Consider the following 16,795-nt stretch of genomic DNA (forward strand, 5'->3'; position numbering starts at 1 on the left):
TGACCAAGATGCAAAACTAAAAGATGAACACACACATAAACATGAGTTCACATGTAAAAAAGATACAACAAAGAAACCAAATGAACCAACTGGTAAACATGAAGCAAATGAGAAACATGAACCAACTCAGAAATATGGCCTATCTGTGAAACATGAACCTTCTGAAAAACACGATGCTACTGAAAAACATGAAGCAACACAGAAACATGAAGCAACACAGAAACATGAAGCAACACAGAAACATGACCCAACTCAGAAACATGACCCAACTCAGAAACATGACCCAACTCAGAAACATGACCCAACTCAGAAACATGAGCATCCTGAGAAACACAAACATGATGCAAAACTAAAAGATGAACACACACATAAACATGAATTCACATGTAAAAAAGATTCAACAAAGAAACATGAACCAACTGGTAAACATGAAGCAACTGAGAAACATGAACCTACTGAAAAACATGAAGCAACACAGAAACATGACCCAACTCTGAAACATGACCCAACTCTGAAACATGACCCAACTCTGAAACATGTCCCAACTCAGAAACATGACCCGGCTCAGAAACATGAACCAACTCTGAAACATGACCCAACTCTGAAACATGACCCAACTCTGAAACATGACCCAGCCCAGGAACATGAACATAATGAGAAACACAAACAAGATGCAAAACTAAAAGATGAACACACACCTAAACATGAATTCACATGTAAAAAAGATACAACAAAGAAACCAAATGAACCAACTGGTAAACATGAAACAACTGAGAAACATGAACCAACTCAGAAATATGGCCTAACTGTGAAACATGAACCTTCTGAGAAACATGAAGCTACTGAAAAACATGAAGATACTCAAAAACATAAAGCTACTCAAAAACATGAACCTACTGAGAAACATGAAGCAACACAGAAACATGAAGCAACACAGAAACATGAAGCAACACAGAAACATGAAGCAACTCAGAAACATGACCCAACTCAGAAACAAGATTCAAAAGTGGGAGAGGATCACACACATAAACATGAATTCACATGCAAAAAAGATCCAACAAAGAAACATGAACCAACGGAAAAACATGAACCAACTGGGAAACATGAGCCAACTGGGAAACATGAACCAACTGGGAAACATGAACCAACCCTGAAACATGAGGCAACTCTGAAACACGAAGCAACTGAGAAACATGAAGCAACACAAAAACATGAACCATCTCAGAAATATGACCTAACTCTGAAACATGGAACAATTGAGAAACATGAACTTTCTGAGAAACATGAAGCAACAGAGAAACATGACCCAACTCAGAAAAATAACCATACTGAGAAACATGACGCAACACAGAAACATGACGCAACACAGAAACATGACGTAACAAAGAAACATGACCCAACTCAGAAACATGACCCAACTCTGAAACATGAGCATCCTGAGGAACATGAACATTCTGAGAAACATGACCATACTGAGAAACAAGATTCAAAACTGAAAGATGATCATACAAAAAAACATGAATTCACATGCAAAAAAGATCCAACTGGGAAACATGAACCAACTGGGAAACATGAAGACACAAAAAAACATGAAGCATCTGAGAAACATGAAACAACACAAAAACATGAAGCATCTGAGAAACATGAAGCAACACAAAAACATGAACCATCTCAAAAATATGGCCTAACTCTGAAACATGAAACAACTGAGAAACAGGAACCTTCAGAGAAACATGAAGCTGCTGAAAAACATAAAGCTATTCAAAAACATGACGCAACACAGAAACATGTGCCCACTGAGAAACATGTCACTACTGAGAAACATGATCCAACTCAGAAACAAGATTCAAAAGTAAAAGATGATCACCCACAAAAACATGAATTCACATGTAAAAAAGATCCAACAAAGAAACATGAAACAACTGATAAACATGAACCAACCCTGAAACATGAAGCAACACATAAACATGATGAAACTGAAAAACATGAACCAACTGAGAAACATGAACCAAAAGGGAAACATGAAGAAACTGAGAAACATGAAATAACTGGGAAACATGATGTAACTGGGAAACATGATGTAACTGGGAAACATGATGTAACTGGGAAACATGAAGTAACTGGGAAACATGAAGTAACTGGGAAACATGATTCAAAACTAAAAGATGATCACCCACAAAAAAATGAACCATCTCAGAAATATGGCCTAACTCTGAAACATGAAACTGAGAAACATGAACCTTCTGAGAAACATGAAGCAACAGGGAAACATGAACCAACAGCGAAACATGAACTAACTGGGAAATCTGAACCAGCTCAGAAACAAGATTCAAAACTAAAAGAAGATCACCCACAAAAACATGAATTCACATGCAAAAAAGATCCATCAAAGAAACAAGAAGCAACTGATAAACATGAAGCAACTGAGAAACATGAAGCAACATATAAACATGAGCATTCTAAAAAACATGAACTAACTGGTAAACATGAACCAACCCTGAAACATGAAGCAACTCTGAAACATGAAGCAACTCAAAAACATGAAGCAACTGAGAAACATGAAACAACAGGGAAACATGAACCATCTCAGAAATATGGTCTAACTCTGAAACATGAAACAACAGGGAAACCTGAACCAACTCAGAAACAAGATTCAAAACCAAAAGATGAGCACACACAAAAACAAGAATTCACGTGCAAAAAAGATCCAGCACATAAACATGATGCAACTGAAAAACATGAACCGACTAAGAAACATGAACCGACTGAGAAACATGAACCAACTGAGAAACATGAGCCAACTGAGAAACATGAACCAACTGAGAAACATGAACCAACAGGGAAAAATGAACCAACTCAGAAACAAGATTCAAAACTTAAAGATGATCACACACAAAAACATGAATTCACATGCCAAAAAGATCCAAAAAAGAAACAAGAAGCAACTGGTAAACATGAAGCAACTGAGAAACATGAAGCAACTGAGAAACATGAAGCAACACATAAACATGATGCAACTGAAAAACATGAACTAACTGGTAAACATGAACCAACCCTGAAACATGAAGCAACTCTGAAACATGAAGCAACTCAAAAACATGAAGCAACTGAGAAACATGAAACAACAGTGAAACATGAACCATCTCAGAAATATGGTCTAACTCTGAAACATGAAACAACAGGGAAACCTGAACCAACTCAGAAACAAGATTCAAAACCAAAAGATGAGCACACACAAAAACAAGAATTCACGTGCAAAAAAGATCCAGCACATAAACATGATGCAACTGAGAAACATGAACCGACTAAGAAACATGAACCGACTGAGAAACATGAACCAACTGAGAAACATGAGCCAACTGAGAAACATGAACCAACAGGGAAAAATGAACCAACTCAGAAACAAGATTCAAAACTTAAAGATGATCACACACAAAAACATGAATTCACATGCCAAAAAGATCCAAAAAAGAAACAAGAAGCAACTGGTAAACATGAAGCAACTGAGAAACATGAAGCAACTGAGAAACATGAAGCAACACATAAACATGATGCAACTGAAAAACATGAACTCATTGGTAAACATGAACCAACCCTGAAACATGAAGCAACTCAAAAACATGAAGCAACTCAAAAACATGAAGCAACTGAGAAACATGAAACAACAGGGAAACATGAACCATCTCAGAAATATGGTCTAACTCTGAAACATGAAACAACAGGGAAACCTGAACCAACTCAGAAACAAGATTCAAAACCTAAAGATGATCACGCACAAAAACATGAACTCACGTGCAAAAAAGATCCAACAAAGAAACATGAAGCAACTGAGAAACCTGAACCAACTGTTAAACATGAACCAACTGGGAAACATGAGGCAACTGAGAAACATGAAGCAACACATAAACATGATGCAACTGAAAAACATGAACCAACTAAGAAACATGAACCAACGGAGAAACATGAACCAACTAAGAAACATGAACCAACTGAGAAACATGAACCAACAGGGAAACATGAACCAACTGAGAAACATGAACCAACAGGGAAACATGAACCAACTGGGAAACATGAACCAACTGGGAAACATGAACCAACTGGGAAAAATGAGCCAACTGGGAAACATGAGCCAACTGGGAAACATGAACCAACTGGGAAACATGAGCCATCTGGGAAACATGAGCCAACTGGGAAACATGAGCCAACTGGGAAACATGAACCAACTGAGAAACATGAACCAACTGGGAAACATGAACCAACAGGGAAACATGAACCAACTGAGAAACATGAGCCAACTGGGAAACAAGATTCAAAACTAAAAGATGATCACACACAAAAACATGAATTCACGTGCAAAAAAGATCCAACAAAGAAACAAGAAGCAACTGGTAAACAGGAACTAACAGGGAAACAGGAACCAACAGGGAAACAGGAACCAACAGGGAAACAGGAACCAACAGGGAAACATGAACCAACAGGGAAACAGGAACCAACAGGGAAACAGGAACCAACAGGGAAACATGAACCAACAGGGAAACATGAACCAACAGGGAAACAAGAGCCAACAGGGAAACAAGAGCCTACAGGGAAACAAGAGCCTACAGGGAAACAGGAACCAACAGGAAAACAAGAGCCAGCAGGGAAACAAGAACCTACAGAGAAACAAGAGCAAACAGGGAAACAAGAGCAAACAGGGAAACAAGAACCTACAGAGAAACAAGAGCAAACAGGGAAACAAGAGCCAGCAGGGAAACAGGAACCAACAGGGAAACAAGAACCTACAGAGAAGCATGATCATACTGAGATTCATGATGCTGGACTAAGAAACAAGTCCTCATTGCATAGTCCCTTATACGTCCTTTCTCAGCAATCTCCAGAATTGATAAGAAACCGCCACCTTGCCCAGCATTCCCCAACCGAGTTATGGCACCCTGAGCAGTCTTCACCCAAACCACAGGATGCCGATGACCTACACCTGCAATCCCAATCATGTGATGGAGCTAAGGCCTCAGAACACTCCAGTTCCTTGCAGAAGGAGGAGAAGCAAAAATCTACCTTCAAGTGGCCATGGAAGTAATCACCAGCAGGTTTCCCATCATCCGGCTTTATTTAGTGGCCGTATAGGGGATTTAAAGTTAGCAAATCTGATTTTGTAATGATTAATTATACTCTATGATTTCCTTAGCAGAACTTCTTGCCTTGCTACGACCATAATCCATTTTCATATATATTGTTATATCTAACTCAAAATATCATAAATACTATTTATCTATTGATATTATTTTGCATATCATGTCTCAAGAAAACCATATCACAGTAACAATAAGGGAAATACATGAATGTGAAAATTCTCATTTGTTAAATAATTACAACTCATCCTGGCGATGTTGCGAAGCACGCAGCAGCGCTCACCGCTCATCGCTGGGGCATACACACTGGGCGGCTTTGAGCTGAAAGCCGCTTAAACCTCCTGTTTTGAGCGACTTTCAGCTCAAAGTCGCCCAGTGTGTATGGGCCTTTAGAGAAGAGAAAATCTAAAATATGTACATATACATATAGAGAACTTGGGTATAAAGGTAATAATTAATAAACATAGCATCTTAATTGGCTAACAGGGGAACAGAGACTGATGTTGCACGTAACAACCAATAATGACTAATCAGACATTGGCCAGGATGTAATGGAAGCTGATTTTGGGCCATGTTTGTGAAACGTCAGATTTAGTCGACTTTGATGAACAACATAATATTGTCCAAGTTTATGAGTCAGATGTTTTTTACTCACTGTTTTGCCTATGTTAAGCATATAACTTGGCCGATGTAATAGAGTTCGATTTAGCAAGTCTCACACGGAACAGCTCCACAGTCGGAAATAAATAGAGCTCTTTAGGCAAGTTGTATTTGGCAATGTTGAAAATCAATAACAAGAACACAATTACTTACAACAAATAAACATTATTGCAATTAAAATTAATAATATATTTGTATCTGTCAAAACAGAAAATACATTTTTATTCCCATGGATACATGAATATAATGCACTAGCAGCTTCTGCTGAACAAAATGAAATGCAGCTGCAATAACACAGAATATAGGCATGCTGCATCTGCATACAAAATTATGTTATGTGTTTGGCAGAAAACAATTGGTATGCAGATATAGCCACATTTACATTCAGAATATACACATGATGTATATAATTTTAATCAGCAGCAGCTGTTTGTGCATCATATGCAAAAAATACATGTACAGTATATGAACAAATTTGGGGATCAAAATTTTTTTAATTTTTTCATTTATAAGGTTATAAATCATTTTAAACATATTTATTTGTTGCAAATGTTTTGTCTACCTGTAATTGATTTTCACTTTCTGTCTGACTTTGTAGATATGTTTTGTGTGATACTTGCTAACTCTACTCCTATTACATCCCGGCCTGCAACTGTAAAGGCCCCCATACATTGGGCTGACTTGTCCTAAGGATAAGTTGGTCCCAATTTCCCCTGAGTGCCCCAGGAGAGATCAATAAGAGTTGGCACTTGATGTGACATTTTTTAACATTTGATAAATCAAATGTAAACCCAGGGAGCTGCAGGCGGGGAACAGCAGAATTGAAAAATCCTATTCAAAAGACGGGGCGGCCGCTGATTGGCTGAGAGCTTTTTTCTGGATGCTAAACTCAGCTTCCATTACATCCCGGCCCTTAGCTCTCATTGTACACTGTACATTGAGCCAGATAGCTCATGGCTAATTTCCAATTGGCCATTATATTTTATGTGACCTGTGACCCAGCAAATATTTATAAGCTGTCATACACAAGAAAATCGCACGAATGCTAAACAGTAATAGCATTGTTCTTCCATGATAAGTTCCGCAGCCTGCTCAGCAATTCTATCTTCCCTCCTTTACATTGCATAGTAATCACTGACTGGTGCCTGGAAGTACGTTATGCAGTCATACCTTGTTATAATGATATGATGCCTTACCATGTCTAGCATACGGAGACAGAATGAATATTGTCATGACATGAATGTGATCTACTGTATAATGTATTGTCACGCAATGTTGGAATTCTAGATGAATAAACTGCAATTAACGCATGGCTACGGAGTCTGTTATTGTGCCTCTAATGGTGAATTGAGACAGTAAACAAGGTCGGGGTCACGTAACGTACATGTGCTACTATTCATCTGACTTTTAAATTCTTTCCCCAATTCTCCTTCTGTTTGTGCAGAATTCTTACCATAGCATCATATTGACATATTACCTCCACTGAGGCTCCTCCCATATCCCACACCTAGTGCCCTGATGGGCCCTGATATGGGATACATAGGATATCCCGGCAGAGGGGATGCAGACAGGCCCTGGCAACCCAATAGATAGGCGACTCCATAAGGACCCTATCTTACTACCCCTGCCTGCTTGCAGCCTAACCCTAACCTCCATGCCCTGTAGTGTATTTGTAATCCCCTGATCAGGGCCGTCTTAACAGCAGTGGGCAAAGCAATACACTGGGGCCCTTACCCATTCTCCCCTCCTAGGGGTGGGGGGTGCTATCAGCAGCAGGTTTGATGTCCCACGGGTGGCAGGGGGTGCTCTATCTTCCATTCAACATGTAGGACCTGGAGCAGTAACTTCTGCTAATTACTCCTTTACTGCAGAGGTGGTGGGAGGGAGAACACTGACGTGTGGAAGGGGGCACTGAGCTGAATGAAGGGTCCCATGTAAATGACTTCCAGGGAGGTAGGGGGTGTTTTATATGCAGTGGAGGGTTGGATAATGGAGTGGGCTTAATATTCGTCATTTTCCGGTGGAAGGGCAGCTTGTTTGACTGCAGATATCGCCATTATCTGGAAATAGATTTCTTAGCCTTCAATAGTATAAAAACCTAGAGTCCCAACTTTCAGGAGGTGCTGGGAACTTGGGGATCAGAGATCAGGAGCCAGAGAGATCCATTGACAAAAATATAAAACTGTACACCAGATGTTTGGAGCTGGAGCAGGGACCGGCTGCTGGAAGGCTGATATCTCTGGTTCTGGGCATGATAGAGACAAGACTCTAGTGTCGAAAGAAAGGGGAGAGTCCCAGCTTTTGGAATATACTCTCAGAAAAACTCTGTCAGAGAAACATGTACAGTGTCTATTCCCAACAGGCACAGGAGCAGCAGCGACAACATGGGGTGTGGCCTTGTACCAGTGATGCTATTTGAAGGCCAAACCCCCTCACCACGAAACCACGCCCCAAAACATTAGGCTGTGCCACGCGGGAAGGTCCCACTAGGCCACCACAGAAAGTTGTGAGGTATGCAGTATGCGTGTAGTAACCAGGTGGAGAGTGAAGCAGAATGGAGCAAGCCACCGTGCCCGAAGCACGGCGAGCCCACGGAGATCCCAGACCTTGCTTCTCCCTGTGTTCTGCCCTGTCACGTATGTGTCAGGGCTTTTCTCCCACTAGGAAATAGATTTAACCATAGTGTATTGTCTCGGCTAAACCCTATTACTTGCTGCAGTTACCACCACCAAGGTCTTACTCAGGGGCCCTCTGAGCCTTGGGGCCTGGGATGGTAGTGCCTTTGGTCCTTCCCAGTCAGCAAGCAATAGGGCAACTCTCAAATGCCCCCCATTTGCGGAACACTGCAGCATGCGGGTGGGACAGTCTCAGAAAAAGGGGCACCCAGTTATGTATTAATGCAAAGACTGTCAATATGCTCTATGGTGCTATGGATTTTATTCAGGGGGTTATAGAAAAGCACCACCTGCAGGCTGTAAGGAAGTACTGCACGCCCTCTCTTAATACAGTTTTCTATACGGTCAATCCTGCTTGGACATGGAGACTAATGGACTGTGTGTGTGTACTGGTGGCAATCGGATGGCATAGAACACACCAGCATACTGTATGTCTGATATCACTGAACAGCCCAGTACATACCCAGTGGTTTATGTGGCAGCAGGTTGGATGTACAGCTGTACTCACAGGTATGCATGTCACCAGCCGGGGACTATATTCTGGTATGAGGCAATCATAGAACACACCAGCATACTGTATGTCTGATATCACTGAACAGCCCAGTACATACCCAGTGGTTTATGTGGCAGCAGGTTGGATGTACAGCTGTACTCACAGGTATGCATGTCACCAGCCGGGGACTATATTCTGGTATGATGCAATCATAGAACACACCAGCATACTGTATGTCTGATATCACTGAACAGCCCAGTACATACCCAGTGGTTTATGTGGCAGCAGGTTGGATGTACAGCTGTACTCACAGGTATGCATGTCACCAGCCGGGGACTATATTCTGGTATGAGGCAATCATAGAACACACCAGCATACTGTATGTCTGATATCACTGAACAGCCCAGTACATACCCAGTGGTTTATGTGGCAGCAGGTTGGATGTACAGCTGTTCTCACAGGTATGCATGTCACCAGCCGGGGACTATATTCTGGTATGAGGCAATCATAGAACACACCAGCATACTGTATGTCTGATATCACTGAACAGCCCAGTACATACCCAGTGGTTTATGTGGCAGCAGGTTGGATGTACAGCTGTTCTCACAGGAATGCATGTCACCGGCCGGGGACTATATTCTGGTATGATGCAATCATAGAACACACCAGCATACTGTATGTCTGATATCACTGAACAGACCAGTACATACAGTACCCAGTGGTTTATGTGGCAGCAGGTTGGATGTACAGCTGTTCTCACAGGTATGCATGTCACCAGCCGGGGACTATATTCTGGTATGATGCAATCATAGAACACACCAGCATACTGTATGTCTGATATCACTGAACAGCCCAGTACATACCCAGTGGTTTATGTGGCAGCAGGTTGGATGTACAGCTGTACTCACAGGTATGCATGTCACCAGCCGGGGACTATATTCTGGTATGATGCAATCATAGAACACACCAGCATACTGTATGTCTGATATCACTGAACAGCCCAGTACATACCCAGTGGTTTATGTGGCAGCAGGTTGGATGTACAGCTGTACTCACAGGTATGCATGTCACCAGCCGGGGACTATATTCTGGTATGATGCAATCATAGAACACACCAGCATACTGTATGTCTGATATCACTGAACAGCCCAGTACATACCCAGTGGTTTATGTGGCAGCAGGTTGGATGTACAGCTGTACTCACAGGTATGCATGTCACCAGCCGGGGACTATATTCTGGTATGATGCAATCATAGAGCACACCAGCATACTGTATGTCTGATATCACTGAACAGCCCAGTACATACCCAGTGGTTTATGTGGCAGCAGGTTGGATGTACAGCTGTACTCACAGGTATGCATGTCACCGGCCGGGGACTATATTCTGGTATGATGCAATCATAGAACACACCAGCATACTGTATGTCTGATATCACTGAACAGCCCAGTACATACCCAGTGGTTTATGTGGCAGCAGGTTGGATGTACAGCTGTACTCACAGGTATGCATGTCACCAGCCGGGGACTATATTCTGGTATGATGCAATCATAGAACACACCAGCATACTGTATGTCTGATATCACTGAACAGCCCAGTACATACCCAGTGGTTTATGTGACAGCAGGTTGGATGTACAGCTGTACTCACAGGTATGCATGTCACCAGCCGGGGACTATATTCTGGTATGAGGCAATCATAGAACACACCAGCATACTGTATGTCTGATATCACTGAACAGACCAGTACATACAGTACCCAGTGGTTTATGTGGCAGCAGGTTGGATGTACAGCTGTACTCACAGGTATGCATGTCCCCGGCCGGGGACTATATTCTGGTATGAGGCAATCATAGAACACACCAGCATACTGTATGTCTGATATCACTGAACAGCCCAGTACATACCCAGTGGTTTATGTGGCAGCAGGTTGGATGTACAGCTGTACTCACAGGTATGCATGTCACCAGCCGGGGACTATATTCTGGTATGAGGCAATCATAGAACACACCAGCATACTGTATGTCTGATATCACTGAACAGCCCAGTACATACCCAGTGGTTTATGTGACAGCAGGTTGGATGTACAGCTGTTCTCACAGGTATGCATGTCACCAGCCGGGGACTATATTCTGGTATGAGGCAATCATAGAACACACCAGCATACTGTATGTCTGATATCACTGAACAGCCCAGTACATACCCAGTGGTTTATGTGGCAGCAGGTTGGATGTACAGCTGTTCTCACAGGTATGCATGTCACCGGCCGGGGACTATATTCTGGTATGATGCAATCATAGAACACACCAGCATACTGTATGTCTGATATCACTGAACAGCCCAGTACATACCCAGTGGTTTATGTGGCAGCAGGTTGGATGTACAGCTGTACTCACAGGTATGCATGTCACCGGCCGGGGACTATATTCTGGTATGATGCAATCATAGAACACACCAGCATACTGTATGTCTGATATCACTGAACAGCCCAGTACATACCCAGTGGTTTATGTGGCAGCAGGTTGGATGTACAGCTGTACTCACAGGTATGCATGTCACCAGCCGGGGACTATATTCTGGTATGATGCAATCATAGAACACACCAGCATACTGTATGTCTGATATCACTGAACAGCCCAGTACATACCCAGTGGTTTATGTGGCAGCAGGTTGGATGTACAGCTGTACTCACAGGTATGCATGTCACCAGCCGGGGACTATATTCTGGTATGAGGCAATCATAGAACACACCAGCATACTGTATGTCTGATATCACTGAACAGCCCAGTACATACCCAGTGGTTTATGTGGCAGCAGGTTGGATGTACAGCTGTACTCACAGGTATGCATGTCACCGGCCGGGGACTATATTCTGGTATGATGCAATCATAGAACACCAGCATACTGTATGTCTGATATCACTGAACAGCCCAGTACATACCCAGTGGTTTATGTGGCAGCAGGTTGGATGTACAGCTGTACTCACAGGTATGCATGTCACCAGCCGGGGACTATATTCTGGTATGATGCAATCATAGAACACACCAGCATACTGTATGTCTGATATCACTGAACAGCCCAGTACATACCCAGTGGTTTATGTGGCAGCAGGTTGGATGTACAGCTGTACTCACAGGTATGCATGTCACCGGCCGGGGACTATATTCTGGTATGATGCAATCATAGAACACACCAGCATACTGTATGTCTGATATCACTGAACAGCCCAGTACATACCCAGTGGTTTATGTGGCAGCAGGTTGGATGTACAGCTGTACTCACAGGTATGCATGTCACCGGCCGGGGACTATATTCTGGTATGATGCAATCATAGAACACACCAGCATACTGTATGTCTGATATCACTGAACAGCCCAGTACATACCCAGTGGTTTATGTGGCAGCAGGTTGGATGTACAGCTGTACTCACAGGTATGCATGTCACCAGCCGGGGACTATATTCTGGTATGATGCAATCATAGAACACACCAGCATACTGTATGTCTGATATCACTGAACAGCCCAGTACATACCCAGTGGTTTATGTGGCAGCAGGTTGGATGTACAGCTGTACTCACAGGTATGCATGTCACCAGCCGGGGACTATATTCTGGTATGATGCAATCATAGAACACACCAGCATACTGTATGTCTGATATCACTGAACAGCCCAGTACATACCCAGTGGTTTATGTGGCAGCAGGTTGGATGTACAGCTGTACTCACAGGTATGCATGTCACCAGCCGGGGACTATATTCTGGTATGATGCAATCATAGAACACACCAGCATACTGTATGTCTGATATCACTGAACAGCCCAGTACATACCCAGTGGTTTATGTGGCAGCAAGTTGGATGTACAGCTGTACTCACAGGTATGCATGTCACCAGCCGGGGACTATATTCTGGTATGATGCAATCATAGAACACACCAGCATACTGTATGTCTGATATTACTGAACAGCCCAGTACATACCCAGTGGTTTATGTGGCAGCAGGTTGGATGTACAGCTGTACTCACAGGTATGCATGTCACCAGCCGGGGACTATATTCTGGTATGAGGCAATCATAGAACACACCAGCATACTGTATGTCTGATATCACTGAACAGCCCAGTACATACCCAGTGGTTTATGTGGCAGCAGGTTGGATGTACAGCTGTACTCACAGGTATGCATGTCACCGGCCGGGGACTATATTCTGGTATGAGGCAATCATAGAACACACCAGCATACTGTATGTCTGATATCACTGAACAGCCCAGTACATACCCAGTGGTTTATGTGGCAGCAGGTTGGATGTACAGCTGTACTCACAGGTATGCATGTCACCAGCCGGGGACTATATTCTGGTATGAGGCAATCATAGAACACACCAGCATACTGTATGTCTGATATCACTGAACAGACCAGTACATACAGTACCCAGTGGTTTATGTGGCAGCAGGTTGGATGTACAGCTGTACTCACAGGTATGCATGTCACCGGCCGGGGACTATATTCTGGTATGATGCAATCATAGAACACACCAGCATACTGTATGTCTGATATCACTGAACAGCCCAGTACATACCCAGTGGTTTATGTGGCAGCAGGTTGGATGTACAGCTGTACTCACAGGTATGCATGTCACCAGCCGGGGACTATATTCTGGTATGATGCAATCATAGAACACACCAGCATACTGTATGTCTGATATCACTGAACAGCCCAGTACATACCCAGTGGTTTATGTGGCAGCAGGTTGGATGTACAGCTGTACTCACAGGTACGCATGTCACCGGCCGGGGACTATATTCTGGTATGAGGCAATCATAGAACACACCAGCATACTGTATGTCTGATATCACTGAACAGCCCAGTACATACCCAGTGGTTTATGTGGCAGCAGGTTGGATGTACAGCTGTACTCACAGGTATGCATGTCACCGGCCAGGGACTATATTCTGGTATGAGGCAATCATAGAACACACCAGCATACTGTATGTCTGATATCACTGAACAGCCCAGTACAGTACCCAGTGGTTTATGTGGCAGCAGGTTGGATGTACAGCTGTACTCACAGGTATGCATGTCACCAGCCGGGGACTATATTCTGGTATGATGCAATCATAGAACACACCAGCATACTGTATGTCTGATATTACTGAACAGCCCAGTACATACCCAGTGGTTTATGTGGCAGCAGGTTGGATGTACAGCTGTACTCACAGGTATGCATGTCACCGGCCGGGGACTATATTCTGGTATGATGCAATCATAGAACACACCAGCATACTGTATGTCTGATATCACTGAACAGCCCAGTACATACCCAGTGGTTTATGTGGCAGCAGGTTGGATGTACAGCTGTACTCACAGGTATGCATGTCACCAGCCGGGGACTATATTCTGGTATGATGCAATCATAGAACACACCAGCATACTGTATGTCTGATATTACTGAACAGCCCAGTACATACCCAGTGGTTTATGTGGCAGCAGGTTGGATGTACAGCTGTTCTCACAGGTATGCATGTCACCAGCCGGGGACTATATTCTGGTATGAGGCAATCATAGAACACACCAGCATACTGTATGTCTGATATCACTGAACAGCCCAGTACATACCCAGTGGTTTATGTGGCAGCAGGTTGGATGTACAGCTGTACTCACAGGTATGCATGTCACCAGCCGGGGACTATATTCTGGTATGAGGCAATCATAGAACACACCAGCATACTGTATGTCTGATATCACTGAACAGCCCAGTACATACAGTACCCAGTGGTTTATGTGGCAGCAGGTTGGATGTACAGCTGTACTCACAGGTATGCATGTCACCAGCCGGGGACTATATTCTGGTATGAGGCAATCATAGAACACACCAGCATACTGTATGTCTGATATCACTGAACAGACCAGTACATACCCAGTGGTTTATGTGGCAGCAGGTTGGATGTACAGCTGTACTCACAGGTATGCATGTCACCAGCCGGGGACTATATTCTGGTATGAGGCAATCATAGAACACACCAGCATACTGTATGTCTGATATCACTGAACAGCCCAGTACATACCCAGTGGTTTATGTGGCAGCAGGTTGGATGTACAGCTGTACTCACAGGTATGCATGTCACCAGCCGGGGACTATATTCTGGTATGAGGCAATCATAGAACACACCAGCATACTGTATGTCTGATATCACTGAACAGCCCAGTACATACAGTACCCAGTGGTTTATGTGGCAGCAGGTTGGATGTACAGCTGTACTCACAGGTATGCATGTCACCAGCCGGGGACTATATTCTGGTATGAGGCAATCATAGAACACACCAGCATACTGTATGTCTGATATCACTGAACAGCCCAGTACATACCCAGTGGTTTATGTGGCAGCAGGTTGGATGTACAGCTGTACTCACAGGTATGCATGTCACCGGCCGGGGACTATATTCTGGTATGATGCAATCATAGAACACACCAGCATACTGTATGTCTGATATCACTGAACAGCCCAGTACATACCCAGTGGTTTATGTGGCAGCAGGTTGGATGTACAGCTGTACTCACAGGTATGCATGTCACCGGCCGGGGACTATATTCTGGTATGATGCAATCATAGAACACACCAGCATACTGTATGTCTGATATCACTGAACAGCCCAGTACATACCCAGTGGTTTATGTGGCAGCAGGTTGGATGTACAGCTGTACTCACAGGTATGCATGTCACCAGCCGGGGACTATATTCTGGTATGAGGCAATCATAGAACACACCAGCATACTGTATGTCTGATATCACTGAACAGCCCAGTACATACCCAGTGGTTTATGTGGCAGCAGGTTGGATGTACAGCTGTTCTCACAGGTATGCATGTCACCGGCCGGGGACTATATTCTGGTATGATGCAATCATAGAACACACCAGCATACTGTATGTCTGATATTACTGAACAGCCCAGTACATACCCAGTGGTTTATGTGGCAGCAGGTTGGATGTACAGCTGTACTCACAGGTATGCATGTCACCGGCCGGGGACTATATTCTGGTATGATGCAATCATAGAACACACCAGCATACTGTATGTCTGATATCACTGAACAGCCCAGTACATACCCAGTGGTTTATGTGGCAGCAGGTTGGATGTACAGCTGTACTCACAGGTACGCATGTCACCAGCCGGGGACTATATTCTGGTATGATGCAATCATAGAACACACCAGCATACTGTATGTCTGATATCACTGAACAGCCCAGTACATACCCAGTGGTTTATGTGGCAGCAGGTTGGATGTACAGCTGTACTCACAGGTATGCATGTCACCAGCCGGGGACTATATTCTGGTATGATGCAATCATAGAACACACCAGCATACTGTATGTCTGATATCACTGAACAGCCCAGTACATACCCAGTGGTTTATGTGGCAGCAGGTTGGATGTACAGCTGTACTCACAGGTATGCATGTCACCAGCCGGGGACTATATTCTGGTATGAGGCAATCATAGAACACACCAGCATACTGTATGTCTGATATCACTGAACAGCCCAGTACATACAGTACCCAGTGGTTTATGTGGCAGCAGGTTGGATGTACAGCTGTACTCACAGGTATGCATGTCACCAGCCGGGGACTATATTCTGGTATGAGGCAATCATAGAACACACCAGCATACTGTATGTCTGATATCACTGAACAGCCCAGTACATACCCAGTGGTTTATGTGGCAGCAGGTTGGATGTACAGCTGTACTCACAGGTATGCATGTCACCGGCCGGGGACTATATTCTGGTATGATGCAATCATAGAACACACCAGCATACTGTATGTCTGATATCACTGAACAGCCCAGTA

The 16,795-nt window shown here is 43.6% G+C and overlaps 2 protein-coding genes across 30 annotated transcripts in view; one reads left to right on the top strand and one right to left on the bottom strand.

Annotated features, from left to right (window-relative positions):
• LOC146050264 (uncharacterized) overlaps nucleotides 1-7,069 on the top strand; it is a 47,863-nt gene extending 40,794 nt beyond the window's left edge. The window contains exon 7 of the mRNA XM_083167191.1: nucleotides 153-7,069. Within this exon, the coding sequence (XP_083023317.1) occupies nucleotides 153-5,077 (4,925 nt within the window). The 3' untranslated portion in view covers nucleotides 5,078-7,069. The remainder of the gene's footprint in view (nucleotides 1-152) is intronic.
• The window catches only part of LOC146049607 (immunoglobulin superfamily member 11-like), a 571,199-nt gene that overhangs the window by 156,444 nt on the left and 397,960 nt on the right, over nucleotides 1-16,795 (bottom strand). The gene's annotated exons all lie outside the window — the stretch shown is intronic.

This window comes from Crinia signifera, chromosome 12, assembly GCF_055691185.1.
Source record: "Crinia signifera chromosome 12, ASM5569118v1, whole genome shotgun sequence".
NCBI lineage: Eukaryota > Metazoa > Chordata > Amphibia > Anura > Myobatrachidae > Crinia > Crinia signifera.